This window comes from Marmota flaviventris, chromosome 3 (assembly GCF_047511675.1).
Source record: "Marmota flaviventris isolate mMarFla1 chromosome 3, mMarFla1.hap1, whole genome shotgun sequence".
Lineage (NCBI taxonomy): Eukaryota > Metazoa > Chordata > Mammalia > Rodentia > Sciuridae > Marmota > Marmota flaviventris.
The window spans coordinates 64,572,813-64,586,797 of record NC_092500.1 but is presented as its reverse complement, the minus strand read 5'-3'; the positions used below and the strand labels follow the sequence as shown (position 1 = coordinate 64,586,797).

Below are 13,985 nucleotides of genomic sequence, written 5' to 3'. Positions count from 1 at the left end.
TTACTGGGGGGAGTTGCTGGTGGACTTGGCTGAAGGCCTGGACAGAGACAAAATAAAAGGAGGAGAGAAGGCAATATGTGTGACAGGGTTAGCAAAGATATTTCCTGGTCTGAGGGCCCAGCAGGAAAAGTGTCATCTTTAGGGAGAAACAACCTATGTAGAAAATTAGACCTAGACGGCTCTGGACTTCTTTAGGGTCCCTGGGTCAATTTTAAGGTTCCCATGAAGGACTGAGCAAGAGGAATATCTTGGGATTGTAGTGGATCTGGGTCAGACAGAAGGAAGAGATCCTATTACATCTCCCAATTCTGGGAATTTCTTAAGGGCAAAATCCTAGCCCAGGTCTAAGCCCAGAGCAGTTGAGTCAATGTGGGCTGGAATGGACCCGGGAGGGCTCTGAGACCAGGATGGATGAGCTATCTCTGTGGGGCCTGTGACAAGAGATGGACAAGGTGACCTTTAAATTCATAGCCACTTGCCACTCCCTTGCCTGCTGCGGTGGATGTGAGCATGGGATGTGGGCAAAGCGTCAGGCCTGAGGCTGGAAGCTTGGACCTTGGGGGTGGCTGCCCAGGACAGGTGGGCGCCTTAGCTCCTGTAACTCTTCTTGGTGGAGGATGACGTCTTGGAGATGATGCGCATGCTGGAACTGCTGCTGCTGCCACCGCGGCTGCTGGTGGAGCTGAATCCGCTGCCCCCGCCGCTGCCACCGTAGCTGAGGCTGCTGCTATAGCCGCCCCCACCCATGCACAGGCCGCTGCCCCCGCTGTAGCCTGAGCCTCCAGAGGAAGAGACCACAGCTGTGGAGGGAAGACAGACACGTTAGCAGGTTCCTCTCTTTTCCCAAGATGCCCCTCTGGGGTGGGGTCTCATGCCCAGGCCTGTCCTCCCACAGCGTCTTGCTCCAGGCAACACTCTCCCCCCAGGGAGCCTTGGGAACAGTGGTCAGGCTGAGGCAGGGTGGGCATGGGCCCATCATCCTACAGTTTTTAAAGCCCTTTCACAGCTATGACCACACTGATCTCACTGAGGCCTGAGAGGGCATCATTACAGTGTCCCCCTTTTAAAAAGAAAAGATGAGATGCAAAGAGATCAAATGCCTTGGCCAAGGTCATGCCTGCCAGAATGAAGACTTCGGGCTCCTGTGCTGTGTTGGTTCCTCTTCTCTATCAAGAGGCTGTCATGTGGGGTGCAACATGAGGCCTCGGATTCAGGGAGAGGACCGCAGACTGCCATGTTGCAGAACAGGCCACCTGATGAACCCCTCCGGAATTGGAGTCCCCTTGACTACGTCACTGAGAGGCAACACTTTTGTGTCTATGCTATGTTTTCAAGGATGAGGAGCTCCCTCCTGACAGGGACAGCCTCCTGACTTTATCCAACACGAGAAGGCTTTGCTTCAACCCTCACTTTCAGAGTTGGCTTCTCCCCATGAAGATCCTATGACACCCCCATTCTGGAAATTCCTTAAGAGAAAAATCCTAGCCCAGGTCTTGGCCCAGAGCAGTTGAGTCAGTGTGGGCTGGAATGGACCCTGGAGGGCTCTGAGACCCGGATGGATGGGCTATCTCTGTGGGTTCTGTCTGGAGGAGAGGGATGGCCAAGGTGACTGACTCCAATTGGTGGCAGGCTCTCTTCCAGGCTCCCAGGTGTTCTGATTCAGGGACGCCCAAGGAGCTTTGATTTCCATGACCAGGACTCAGGGCTCCTGTGGCATCACACAGGATGCCCATCTTTTCCTGGGTGGGGGGATGTGGCTCTGTGACATGATTCCTCCTGGTCTCCCTCCTGGGAGTCCAGGTCAAGCCAGGCCAGTGACTATTCTACTTGTTCAGTTAAAGTGCTTAAATCTAAATAAAAGTCTTTTCCTTGAACCTGGTTCACAGCTTCTTATTATGTTAGTTTCTGAATCTCAGAGAAATCAGGCCATTGAACTGGGGACCCATCGCTGCTTGAGCAGTCCTGTCCCATAATTGGATCCTCAGGGGCCAGGCTGGTGTCACACTCCTGAGGACATGTGACCCCACTGCAGCCAGCTTAGGGGGCGAGGGGTCACCTGGGGAGATTATCCCAGAGTGAGGAGAAAGTCTCTGAGCTCTACTCCAATTCCTTCCTTAGGGACATGGAATGTCCCAGTGCTGAGTTCTCTTGAACCCACTGGGAGGAGAGGGGTCTCCACAGAGCCCCAAAGAGGGTCTTAATGCCACAGGGTGTTCATTTTCTAGCCACAAAATCCTAATTAGTGATGCTGTTAGCATCCATTTTGCACCCCCAATTTCTTTCAACCCAAGACAGTTACTCACAGATGTTCACAGATCCAACGCCTTCTCCAGTGAGTCTGTGGCAGGTGGGGAGAGAAAGGGACATTTCATTGCTGAGAAGTTAGAGAGTCCTGGGTTCCACTTACCTCTTTAGCTTTTGGAAACTAAAGAAAATATGTGAGGGGACATTTAGAGGGGGGAGGGATTCATGCCAAAGGTGGACCAGGATGGTGACATTATAGGGCATCTCTGGGAAGACATGGGGCCTCTGAGGCTGGTCGTGAGTGTGGCTAAGTTTGCTATAGGCCGTGCATGGAGATGGCCTGCTTAGGGGTTCCACATGGTCATGATCACTCCTCTTTCTGATACTTTTGGCCCTGACTGCTGCCCTGGGTCCAGCAGGAATGGTGACAGTGGCTGCAGCTACAGGATGTCTCTAAAGGAGCATTGGCATGGAATTTCTCTGTGGGGGGCTGACACTGTGGGGCTCATGCAGCTTCTATAGCATTATGATATGCTCTGGTGGCATCTGCTTTGGCCATGGTGGGAGCAGAAGTTGACCCACCTGCACTCCTCGCCCTCCAGCAGCTTGCGGTAGGTGGCAATCTCAATGTCTAACGCCAGCTTGACGTTCATCAGCTCTTGGTATTCTCGGAGCTGCCGCGCCATGTCCTGCTTGGCCTTCTGCAGAGCATCCTCCAGCTCTGCCAGCTTGTTCTTGGCATCCTTGAGGGCCATCTCCCCACGCTGCTCTGCATCAGCAATGGCGGCCTGAAGTGTGGCACACTGCCAGCGGAAGATGGGAGATTGTGACACCATTCACAGAGAATGTAATAAGAAGTGGACTTTATGATAAAAACATGGAAGGATTCCCTGAAATGGATTTAAGGTAAAGGAGGCTGGAGCTGGAGTGCTCTCTGTCCTCCTCGGATAATTAGAACTGCATCAGGATGGAGAAAATGGTTTTCTGAGGCCCTTTTCAATGCCACACTTCCTTGGCAAAGGGTAAGTAATGCAAGCCAAGGTGTGGCCATTTGAGACTCCACAGGAAAGGACAGGTCCTAGTGGATACATTTCTATATATCTGGAGACCATAGGTCCAGGAAGCTTTTCTCTGCATGGGTTGAGTTAGGCCCAGGTCCAGCTCTTCCCAAAGGTAAGGGCATGGATGGGATGACCTTTGGGAGCTAAGACTGACCTGTTTCTTCAGGTTATCAATCTCCGAGCGCAGTCTCTGCATGGCCCGGTTTAGCTCGGAGATCTCCATCTTGGTGGTGCGGAGGTCATCCCCATGCCGGCCGGCGGACCGCTGCAGCTCCTCATACTAGAAGAAAAGAGAAACAGACCTTGAGTAATGGATGTGTGCAGCTGGCAGGAAGAGCAATCGAGAGGAGAGCAGATGGTGGCTCCAGGCTCCACAGGCTTCCTTTGTCCTGCTTGGAGACTCCTGGCTTTGCCGGCATCCTGCCCCATCATAGCCCCTCACTCTCCGTGTCCACAGGCTTCACCCCACAGCTGACCCATGGCCAGGCTCGTCCTTCTCCCTCCACTCCAAGCACTGCACCCTCCCCCATACAGCATCACACTGGGTGCCCAGCCCTTTCTGTTTCCGTAGCTCCTCCATAGTTGTTTGTCCTGACACCACATCTCATCTTTCAAGATCCCCCAGCAGAGTGTCTACTCCACCCTGAAGAATCTCATTCTGTGACCTCTCAGTCTTGCCACCCCAGCCAGTTCCACCTCTCTTCTCTGGATGCTCTATCTTCTACCAGGAGGTTTTAGAGCTTCATCATGACCACGTCCCCTCCTCATCCTCCTGTTGGCATTATGGCTGGAACTGTCCAGTTGTACCTGTTCTCTGATACAGGGCATTGAAAGTGTGTGTCCATCTGTCCTAGCAGTGGAACTGATCATTTTCTGCCTGCATCTGGCTATTCCCCAGCTCCTGATGGTGCTAGATTAGAGGGCGAGTCTCGAGCTGAACTCAGATGCCTTTGACCCAGGCTGGAACATCTGAGAAGACAAGGCTCTCATCTTATTTGTGTTTGAAACCTTGGCTCTCTGTGCTTGTTTAATGGATTTTCTCTTGATAGCTCACCTTGGTCTGGTACCAGGACTCCGCTTCTGCCCGACTGCGATTGGCAATGTCCTCATACTGCGCCTTGACCTCGGCGATGATGCTGTCCAGGTCCAGGCTGCGGTTGTTGTCCATGGACAAGACCACGGAGGTCTCAGAGATCTGAGCCTGAAGCTGGGCCAGCTCCTGTGATTGGGCCCAAAGGGGAGAGCTGAGGCGGGGCATTCATGTGCCTGATTGTGTTGGAAGACAGACCCTGGCATAGAGGGTCTTGTATTTTTGGGTCATGCTCCCTGATTATCTCTAGAAGCCTTCAAAACTCGGGAGGGACATTAGGAAGTTTACAGCTGCTCTTTATCATCATCGGCTCATCTGGCCTGGGGAGCAGCAGCACAGGTAACTCTAGCCAGAATTCTCCAGAAACCACTCCCATTGCGGGATGGCGGGGGGTGGGGGGAGCACACCTTGTTATGACTGTTAATGTTCTGAGAAAGCACAGCCCTTCATACCACATAAAGAAATCAACTTGGGAAAGAAAACTGAGTCAGAAGGAGCCAGACAACTCGGCTATGTCCTCATTCTGTTTCCCAATTTTGCTCCTCAGGACTGGGAAATGGAAATGAGCTTGGATTAGCAGAAAGCACATGGGGCTGAGAAATCCAAGTCTGGCTCTGCAGAGCAAGTTTGGAGAGCATCTCTGGGTCTCAGAGAGGCTCATCGCAATACTGCCTTGCAAGACTTCCGTGAACACTCAGTAGAAACCCATAAAAGATGTTTTTTGAACAGTAAGCCCACAATTAATTTGATTTGATCTATTTTCAGAATTGACCAAAGCAGTGGATTTTCTCACTTCAGATGGACAGTATCAGCCCCACCCATCTGGGAGCAGGATGGGAATGCCACATTCAGCTCCCCAGACATCCTCAGTCCAAGCTGGTATGTTAACAAGACTCCAGAAGGTTCTGATGCTTTGGAATCTGAGAATTGCTGCTCCAAAGCATAAATCAAAGCAAAAATACCCCTCTATCCTCTTTAGTACCAGCTGCTTCTTACATTTTCTGTTTCAGCAAAGGGCTATTTTGTTCTTAAGCTGCAGTTTGTTTTTTTCCATACAGTTTTTCATGCTCCCTGACCTCACTGTGGGTGGGGTGGGGGTGAGGTTCAGCCCATGGGCCTGCTGGACAAGGGGCCCCCTCAGATTTAGGAGCCAGCACCACGCTGGTTGCCATAATGAAGAGAATAAGCAGAGCAAAGGACAGCTTTTTGTCTCATGCAAGCTCTGAAATGGTCACTGGAGGCACCTGGTCTTAGAGCTGACAGTTCTGGTCTTGGAACAACATGGCAGGCTGCTGGTGGGCACCAAACATAGCTGACCCTATAGATGTCAACTGTCCTACCTGGAGACCTACCAATCCCCCTCCTCTCCCCACCTTGACACTGCTGTCCCACCTCCTCACTCTGCTCTAGCCATGCTGTTCTTCCAGATCCCTGTGGCTGAGACACAATCCACCTCCCCTTGTCTTTCTGGCTCATATCTTCTCTTCCTTCAGACTTATTAAATGTTACTTGCTCCTTGCCTTCCATGGCTGCCTCTTGCCATTTTTCTTCTTTGCCCCCATTATGTCTGAAATGGTAGTTATTTGATTACCTTGCCATTGCCTGACTCCCTAACTATAAGACCTAAGAATCTAGGGGTTCCATTGGGTTTTCTCAGTACCATCCTAGTGGTAAGTGTCTGAGAAGAGTATCCTTGAATAGAGGTGCTCAACAAAATCATGTCTTTAGGAGAAGCAGGCAATTGTGTTGCGGGCTTTCAGAAGCACCTGCAGGCTTGCTAATTGCTGCTTGATTTGCGTAATTGTGTCATTCTGCAATAATAGCTCTAGGAAGAGCAGCAGATAGGGCTGGGCTGGGCTGGGCTGGGCTGGGCTGGGGGAGCCAGGTTGCTCAGGTGCTTCTGTGGGAACTACAGGCATTTCAATCACAGGAAGTCCATTCTTTTGTTTGCCCAATGGAACATGGTTGGTTCAAGTGGTCGAGGCTAAATTTTCCACCTCTCCCTACCTTCTAGCTGTTCTAAGGAACCTTGTTTTCTCCCTTGTATGGGAACCTGCATCTGCCTCATGAATTACACCCACAGATGGAGAGAGGGACTGTAGCAGAAGGCCAGGGAAGGAATCAGCAGCCCCTGTCCCAGCCACCAGCCCTTCCAGAGGTTGGGGGAACACTGGGTCCTCTTACCGCCTCATAGAACGCCCTCAGGAAGTTGATCTCATCCATCAGGGCATCCACCTTGGCTTCCAGCTCCACCTTGTTCATGTAGGCAGCGTCCACATCCTGGGCACAGAACATGCTATCACCTTGGGCCCACTCTTGGGCCCAGCTTGCTGCCTCTGGCCATGAGCTAGAGGGGTAGCTTCAGCTCCTGAGGGGGAACCTGTCTCTTCCCAGCTGTGGAGTGGAGGTTGGAGGAGGGGGAAGATCCATACCATAGGAGGAACAGAGTCCTCAGGGATTCTTCCTGGTTGTTAGCAGGTACCATGTGAAAGGTCTTCTATGGCACCTCACATGGTGAAGAGACCCCATCCTGGGACCCTGGGCTCCCACTGCCTCTAGGTTCTCCAAGCCTCCCCCCAAAGCCCACCTGGCTTCCAACCTTTATAGCTGCAGCTCTGTTCCCCTTCCAACTCAGCCCCTGGAAGTTTCTCTTCTCCCTTTGATAGTCCCATCCAGCAGAAAGTTCCAGACCTCTGTGATCTGACCCCTATACTGCCCCCGTCTCCCAGCCTGGCTCTCTGTCCCCTCACCTTCTTGAGCACCACAAACTCATTCTCCGCTGCTGTTCGCCTGTTGATTTCCTCTTCATACCTGTGGGAAGAATAGAGAAGGAGTGGGAGTGGAGGAGGGCTCTGGAGATAGGTCATTGGAAAATATCCTACTCTACCATAGCTCTCCAGGACACATATACCCCTAAGTCGCCAATCAAACACTGCCCCAGTGCAAACTGAGAATAGAATAAAACCACCCCTCATTCCACAGCTCATCTCCTTAGAATACTTGGGTCCCCGGATGAAGCAGACATGCTTCCTTATTTTATTTTATTTTCTAATGGGCTCACCCCAACACAAACAGAGGTAGTGAGAGGAAGAACGGAGAGAGCAGTAAGAGGCTCCTGGGATCTGACCTGGCTCCTGTATCCCACTATACTGTCCTGTCCCCTCTGGTGTCTTCAGCCTGCACACCCCTCAGGTGTCCTCAGCCACCTGAACCACACCTAAGGAGCAGAGTCCATTCCCCTTGTTGTCTTATTCTTGGGTTTTCCCCTAGGCAGCAACACCCCCCCTCCTGCTCAAGGGGGCTATGGAGATACTTTCCTGCTCACCCTTCTCTGAGAAGGGAGCCTCACTTCTTCCCCAGGTGACCCACTCCCCACCTGAGCCTCCGAAGCATCAGTTGCATTAGATAGCCGGGGTTCAGCTCTTGGCCGAGAAGTCCCGCCTGCCACTGAGTCACCCTGGGCAACTTCACTGACTAGATCCTAACCTCTCTGAATTCTTTCCCGTCTATGGAATGGCAAGTCTTTAATCTTTGACAACTACCAAGTCTGAACACATACAGGTGTGTTACTAGAATTTCACTGCCCCGTGGGACCTGAGCACCACACACTTTCCTGCCACTGAGACTTCAGTGCTGTGCCTTCTTCTACGTTCTCTGGGAAAACCAATTTGGTGCTCCTTATTGTTGCCTTTTTATGAAATCTGAACATTTTTTCTTCACCTGACTCCATGCCACTGTCCTTGTCTTTGATGTCTCCCAGCTCATAGTCCCTCTGCTGCACAGGCCACCTGGATCCCACAGGAACACTGCCTAGCTGTTAACCAGGAACATGCTCTTCAACAGATCCCACGTCCCTCCCCCTGTGCTTTCAGCTTTAGTCTCCTCTTCCTCCAGAAAGGCTTCTCGGATTAAAACCCTGTTACCCCATGTTTGTACTTGCATTATAAATTACCCATCTGCACCTTCTTCTCTCACCTTGGTCTGTATTACCACACACAGATGCCTAGTCATAAGGACAATCAAAATAGATAACATTTAAGGACTTACTATGTCAAGCACTGGGTGCCCTACCAAGCACTTTCCATGAAAGTTTTGATTTAATATTCTCAACTCCCTTATAAGTGGAGCACTATTGTCACCCCTGTAACAGATGAACTGAGGTTTGGAGAAGTTAAACAGTTTTCTTGAGATCATTCAGCTAGAGAGTGCCATTGACTAGGTTCTATAGCACTGTCAGATAGAACTTTTGCAATGATAGAATGCTATGTATCTTTGTTCATTACAGAAACCATTAACATGTGTGATTGAGCACTTAAAATGCAGCTAGTGTGACTGAGGAATGGGATTTCAAATTTTATTTAATAGATTTAAATGTGACAAGGGAAGTTTCAGAAAGACTCTTATCCAGACAATAAGAAGATTAACAGCATTGATTAAAAGAACAAAATAAGAGCAGGAGAAGGGAGAAACCAAGACTTTGAATTTACGAAGTTCAAGTTTCTAACCCTATAATAGCTGTTTTGTGTTTTTGTTTATAAAAATAATGTAGAGCCAGATAATTAAAAAAAATTTAAGTTACTTTTCTTTTTAGTCTGGCACATGAACTTGATCTTTTGACAAATGAACTATATCATATTAAATTCAGTCAGTATGTGCCCACCACTGATCAGTTTTCTTGAGGTGTAATTGATCAATAAAATTGCATAAACTTAAAAAAATAGTTACATGTGGATAGTGGCTACCATGTTGGTTAGGTTTTAGCAGGATTCTGTTTTAGAGTCCTGAACTCTCACTTCTACAAACAGTAACCAAAACTCATTATCAAGTTACTAATTTTGGTTGGGCCAAGATAATTGGAAATCAATTAGAACAAGAAAAATAAAAAGCAAAAATAAGAAACTCATGTTTATGGGCATGAGCATACCATGACCCTTAAAGGTGTGTGTGTGTGTGTGTGTGTGTGTGCGCGCGCGCGAGTGTGCACACATGCGTGCTTGCGCATGCATGTGTGCAGATAGTCCTGAGGGAAGTCTGCAAATAGGCTTTCTTCTCTGTTCCTTCAGCTTCTTGGCCAGGGCCATAATGCATAAAGACTGTCAAGGAGCCCTGGGATTTGGTTGAATAAATGTGCCAGTGAGATTCTCTGGGTTTAACTCTTACCTCATGAGTTGCCACCTCAGAGCCTGACTTTCCTCATCTGCGGAGTTGTGTTTACCTAGCCCTTCGTACCCATGTCACTCATTGTCATCTGTAATTCTAGCTCCTCCCTAAGACCTCGACATTCTTGACTACCGGGTCCCAGTTCTCATTCTACTTTTGTGTCTATTTCTATTCCACCCCATGCCCCAGCTGTGCATCTCATTTCCCATTGGACTGGGCATTTCTGAAGAGCAGAGCCTATTTCTCTGCTGTCCCTGGTCTCTGCCAGAGCCCTAGGGCAGGACTCTGGCCCAGGAGCCGGCTGAGCCTCCACTCACTTGTTCTTGAAGTCCTCCACCACGTCCTGCATGTTCTTCAGCTCCATCTCCAGCCTCCCCCGCTCTCCTCCCAGGCAGTCCAGCTGCCGCCTCAGGTTGTTGATGTAGGCTTCAAACATGGGTTCGATATTAGCTCTGGTGGTTTTGTGGTCTTGCAGGAGGCTCCATTTCGTTTCCAGGACTTTGTTCTGCTGCTCCAGGAACCGCACCTGCCCAAGCCAGAGGTAAGAGACCATGAGGGCTTCTGTGCAGTAGATTCCCAGAGTGCTCTGGGATATGGGACCCCCAACAGTTCAGGAAGTCTCTGCAAGATTCAGAATCCAGGTGGCATTCTCCTCTTCTTCCCCATTGCCTGCAAGGATCCTGAGGTTTACAGATTTTGTTGCAGAGGGCTTGGGGGACAGGTGGTAGTTTGATTTGAAGGGGGACAAAGTAGGGAAGTAGGTGCAGGAAGCCATCTGAACACACCAAACCATACTGATGTGTGCTAACGTAAGAAAAGAACCCTCTGTCACCATGTCACTGGCGAGATTTTTATTTCTATTACATGAGTAGGAGGTTTATGGCAGAAAATTCCATCTGTCCATTTTCTGGGAAAGGATTTCTCAGGATCTAGAATGTAGGCTACCAAGCCTGCACACTCCAGAAATTCTGAGTCGAGGGTCACTCATGAGTTGTGCTCGGGGGACCTGGGCACAATTCCAGTTGTGTCCCTCACTAGCCATGTGGCCTTAGAAAAGCCCCTTTCTCTCTTTGCTTTCTTGAGTTCTTTGAGGTTTTGTGCTGTTAATTTGAGTTTCTTAAATTAGCCTGGGAGGCATTACCCTTCCCCTTGACCAAAGCCTTTCCACTCAGAGGAACCAAAATGAATAAAGGAACAGTTTCTCCAAGCCTTTGGAGATGGCAGTATCCTTATAGAGAGTTATTAACAAATGCATCCTTTCTAGCTTCTCCTGTTGTTGGACGAAGGAGAACATCCTATCTCTAAGCCCCTCCCTAGTCCTAGGCTCTCATCTCCCTCATCCCCTCCAGATGAACCTGGGAAAAGCAAGGCCCAGGATCTTCTCTTCATAGCCAGGCTCCTGAAAATCTCCCCTCTGTTAGTACAACCTAGGCTAGGTGGGATGACATGGGTGACAAAGCTAAAGGACCAGTGCCTTGGCAGTGCTCTTGGTGAGGTCTGTGTGCTCAGTGGTCTTGTCCATACCAGGAGGCACTCATAGTTTATCAGACCTACAAAGGGACCTTAGAATCCATCTGTCCAACCCAACTCACACCTGAGAAATTGGCGACTCTTGCAGCAGTAGAACCAAATTGGAACCTGGCAGGTTGCCTCTTAGCTCAGCATTCTTTCATTCAGATTTCAGATATGGAGTCTGATAGATCAAGATCCTTGAACTGGTTCTTCCCAGGCAAAACCAACCAATTCAGGTGCAATGGGGATGCAGGGGCTCTTTCCCAGAGTTGGGAAGTCCCTAGAATCCCAGAGTGGGATTCAGGCTGAAGTCACAAGTTTCCTTTTTACCAAAGAACGTATGCTAAATGCTCTGAGTGTCCCCTCTCTACCCACTTAGCTTCCTAGACATCAGTGTCACCAGGCAGATGCCTACTGCCATGGGAACACATGAGTGCTGACTCAGCTGAGTAAGAAAAAAGGACCCAGTTCACTTCCATGAACTTGTAAACTTGACCCCCTTCCCTCAAAATGCATTCCTCTTGTGCTCATTTTAAGCCAAATACATGAGAAGAGCAATGTCCTCATAGTGGGTCAGAGAGCTCTTGGGTCTGAAGAGGGAAATTTTTTTGGTCTCAGCTCAGCAAAGTGGGAGACCACTCTCCCTCTCCCCACCAGCAGGCTGCTTAGTCCCTAGGACTGAAGGTCCTGGGAAGTCATAATAGACTTCAGAAAAACACCAGAAGGCTAAGATCCCCCGGCTTCGGTGCTTTCCAGGTGGGGACCCATGTGTTTCTCACCTTGTCGATGAAGGAGGCGAACTTGTTGTTGAGGGTCTTGATCTGCTCACGCTCCTCCTTGCGCACCCGCTGGAGAGAGGGATCGATCTCCAGGTTCAGGGGTGTCAGGAGACTCTGGTTGACTGTGACCTCCTGGATGCCCCCAGCTCCAGCCATCATCCCACCTCCCATTCCGTACCCACTGAAGCCTCCCCCCATTCTGTACCCTAGGCCACCGACACCCAGCCCACAGCTAGCACCCCCAAAGCTGCTGCGGCTGGAGCGGTAGCCCCCGCTGATGGAGATTCTCTTGCTTCCTCCCAAGCTGTGGAGGCTCCTTGTCCCGAAGCCACCCCCAAAGCCGCCCCCAAAGCTCTTTCCACTCTGGGACATGGAGACAGAGCTGAAGCTGGGCCTGCAGCTCGCCGGGAGGAGGCTGGCTGAGGAGGCACTGAAGTTCCGCGTGCCCCCCGATTTGATGGTGATGGAAGATCGTTGGGTCATGGTGGGAGCTAATGCCAGAGGGCGAGGGAGCAAAAATGAACGAGGAGCTTCCAAAGTCTGGCTCTCTAAGACTCTCTTTGACTTATATCCCTTTCAAGAACTGGGCTTGGCCAGAGGAGATCAAAGACCACTCTGTTGAGTTCACCCCAATGGCATGTCTGGCCACAGCCCATTTAACTACCCCGCTAATCACCATGGGGAACACCCTACCCAGGGCAGGACCAGGCCTGGGGATTCCGGCCTGTGGCAGGCCTGGGTTCCGAGCCCCCCAGCCAACCCCGTTCCAGCCACAGGCCATAGACACTCCCCTTGCTTCTCATCTGCAGCTCCAGCCTCCGTTTCCAGATCTCAGGCTCTGAATCCAAGAACCTGACTATGCCCATCCCATCCTGGTCACTTAATAATAAAAAAAATTCTGTTTACTGAGGATGCAGTCTGTGCTGGACCAAGAGGCAGATCTGCCAGGAGCGTCATTTCCTTTGATTCTCCTAACTCCGTGAGGGTAGATGGTGAAGATGACGGCCCACGCTTTTCGAGCAGCTTCTGCGGGTGGCTGCCTTACACCTGTGCTCTTGTTTAGCCCTGGACATCACTATGGAGTAGCTATTTTTATTCTTGAAGCAATAGAAGCTGAGTAATGAGGCAGCCTGGCAGAGGCTTGTGAACCTTCGGGCCAATATTAGAACTTGGTGGTCTGACCAGGTTACGTGCCTGGAATCATTGGGACTTGCCCAGCAGGGGAGTCAGGCCCAGGGAAAAGAGGAGGCTTCACTTTAAATTTCTATCCCTCTACTGGTCCCTTCCCTGGTCTTAACATGCCCTTCCCTGGGGACTGGAGGACCAGGGGATTGAACAGTTTCTCCCTTCCTTTCATCTTCATCCTCCCCAAATTTTTCATACTCGTCTCTCTTTTGATGCATGACTGCTCCCTCCCCTGTTCTTTAATGTCCTGCTCTTTCGCCTGCACAAGTGTTTCCACATCCCTGGTTTGTTCCTCTCATCATTTCCACTCTTGGTCCTGAGCATTGAGCCCAACCCCTCCAAATCCACCTTAGCCTCACTCTGGGTGAGCCCACCAGGCCACCCCAGGCTCAGGCCTGATGGGAGGGGACCAGGGAACTCATAAAATCAGGAATGTGGAACCTTCCTGGATGTCTCACTGCTGCCTGCAATTATGGTCTAAATGGCTCCTCTGCTTGGCCCCAGGGCTGACTTTTAACTCCTCTCTGTGGCCTGTTATTTCTCTGCTCAGGTCTGCAAGTTTGAAGCTGTCAGGGAACAATCGACTCCTTTGCTGGCAGAAGGCTGGGCCGCCCACCCTACGTCAGTGTCCCAGGAACAGTCCAGTTTGGGGAGGGGACGGCATCGCCCTGTATGACATACTGAAAGGGAAGCTGGGCAGGGCCTCTGCCCAGGGGCTTGGGCTTTCCAAACAAGGTATCCCAAAGAGAGGTAAGAGGAAGTGGGAGAAGCTAGGGGAGGAAGACTGGTGGTCTCCTGACCTCCCCATACCTCTCTCTTGGCTTCAAAGGAATGGGGCAAGGGCTGATGTGCTGGGAGCCTGCTTGTGAGTAGTTCTGCGCTGGGACAGCCTGGGAAGGAGGAGGATTGTTCTTGGTCCATAAGCTTTGCAAACAGAGGGCCTGATGCCAACAC

General features: G+C 50.6%; 1 protein-coding gene across 1 annotated transcript; it reads right to left on the bottom strand.

The window, feature by feature from the left end:
• Positions 1–588: 588 nt before the first annotated feature.
• LOC114103947 (keratin, type II cytoskeletal 5-like) lies at positions 589–12,329 on the bottom strand. The gene is made up of 9 exons (XM_027949831.2): positions 11,847–12,329; positions 9,873–10,081; positions 7,146–7,206; positions 6,580–6,675; positions 4,360–4,524; positions 3,460–3,585; positions 2,827–3,047; positions 2,304–2,338; positions 589–800 (listed from the first exon to the last, which is right to left on the bottom strand). The coding sequence occupies exons 1-9, from the start codon at positions 12,327–12,329 to the stop codon at positions 589–591; spliced, it is 1,608 nt and encodes a 535-aa protein (XP_027805632.1).
• Between the last annotated feature and the right edge of the window lie 1,656 nt (positions 12,330–13,985).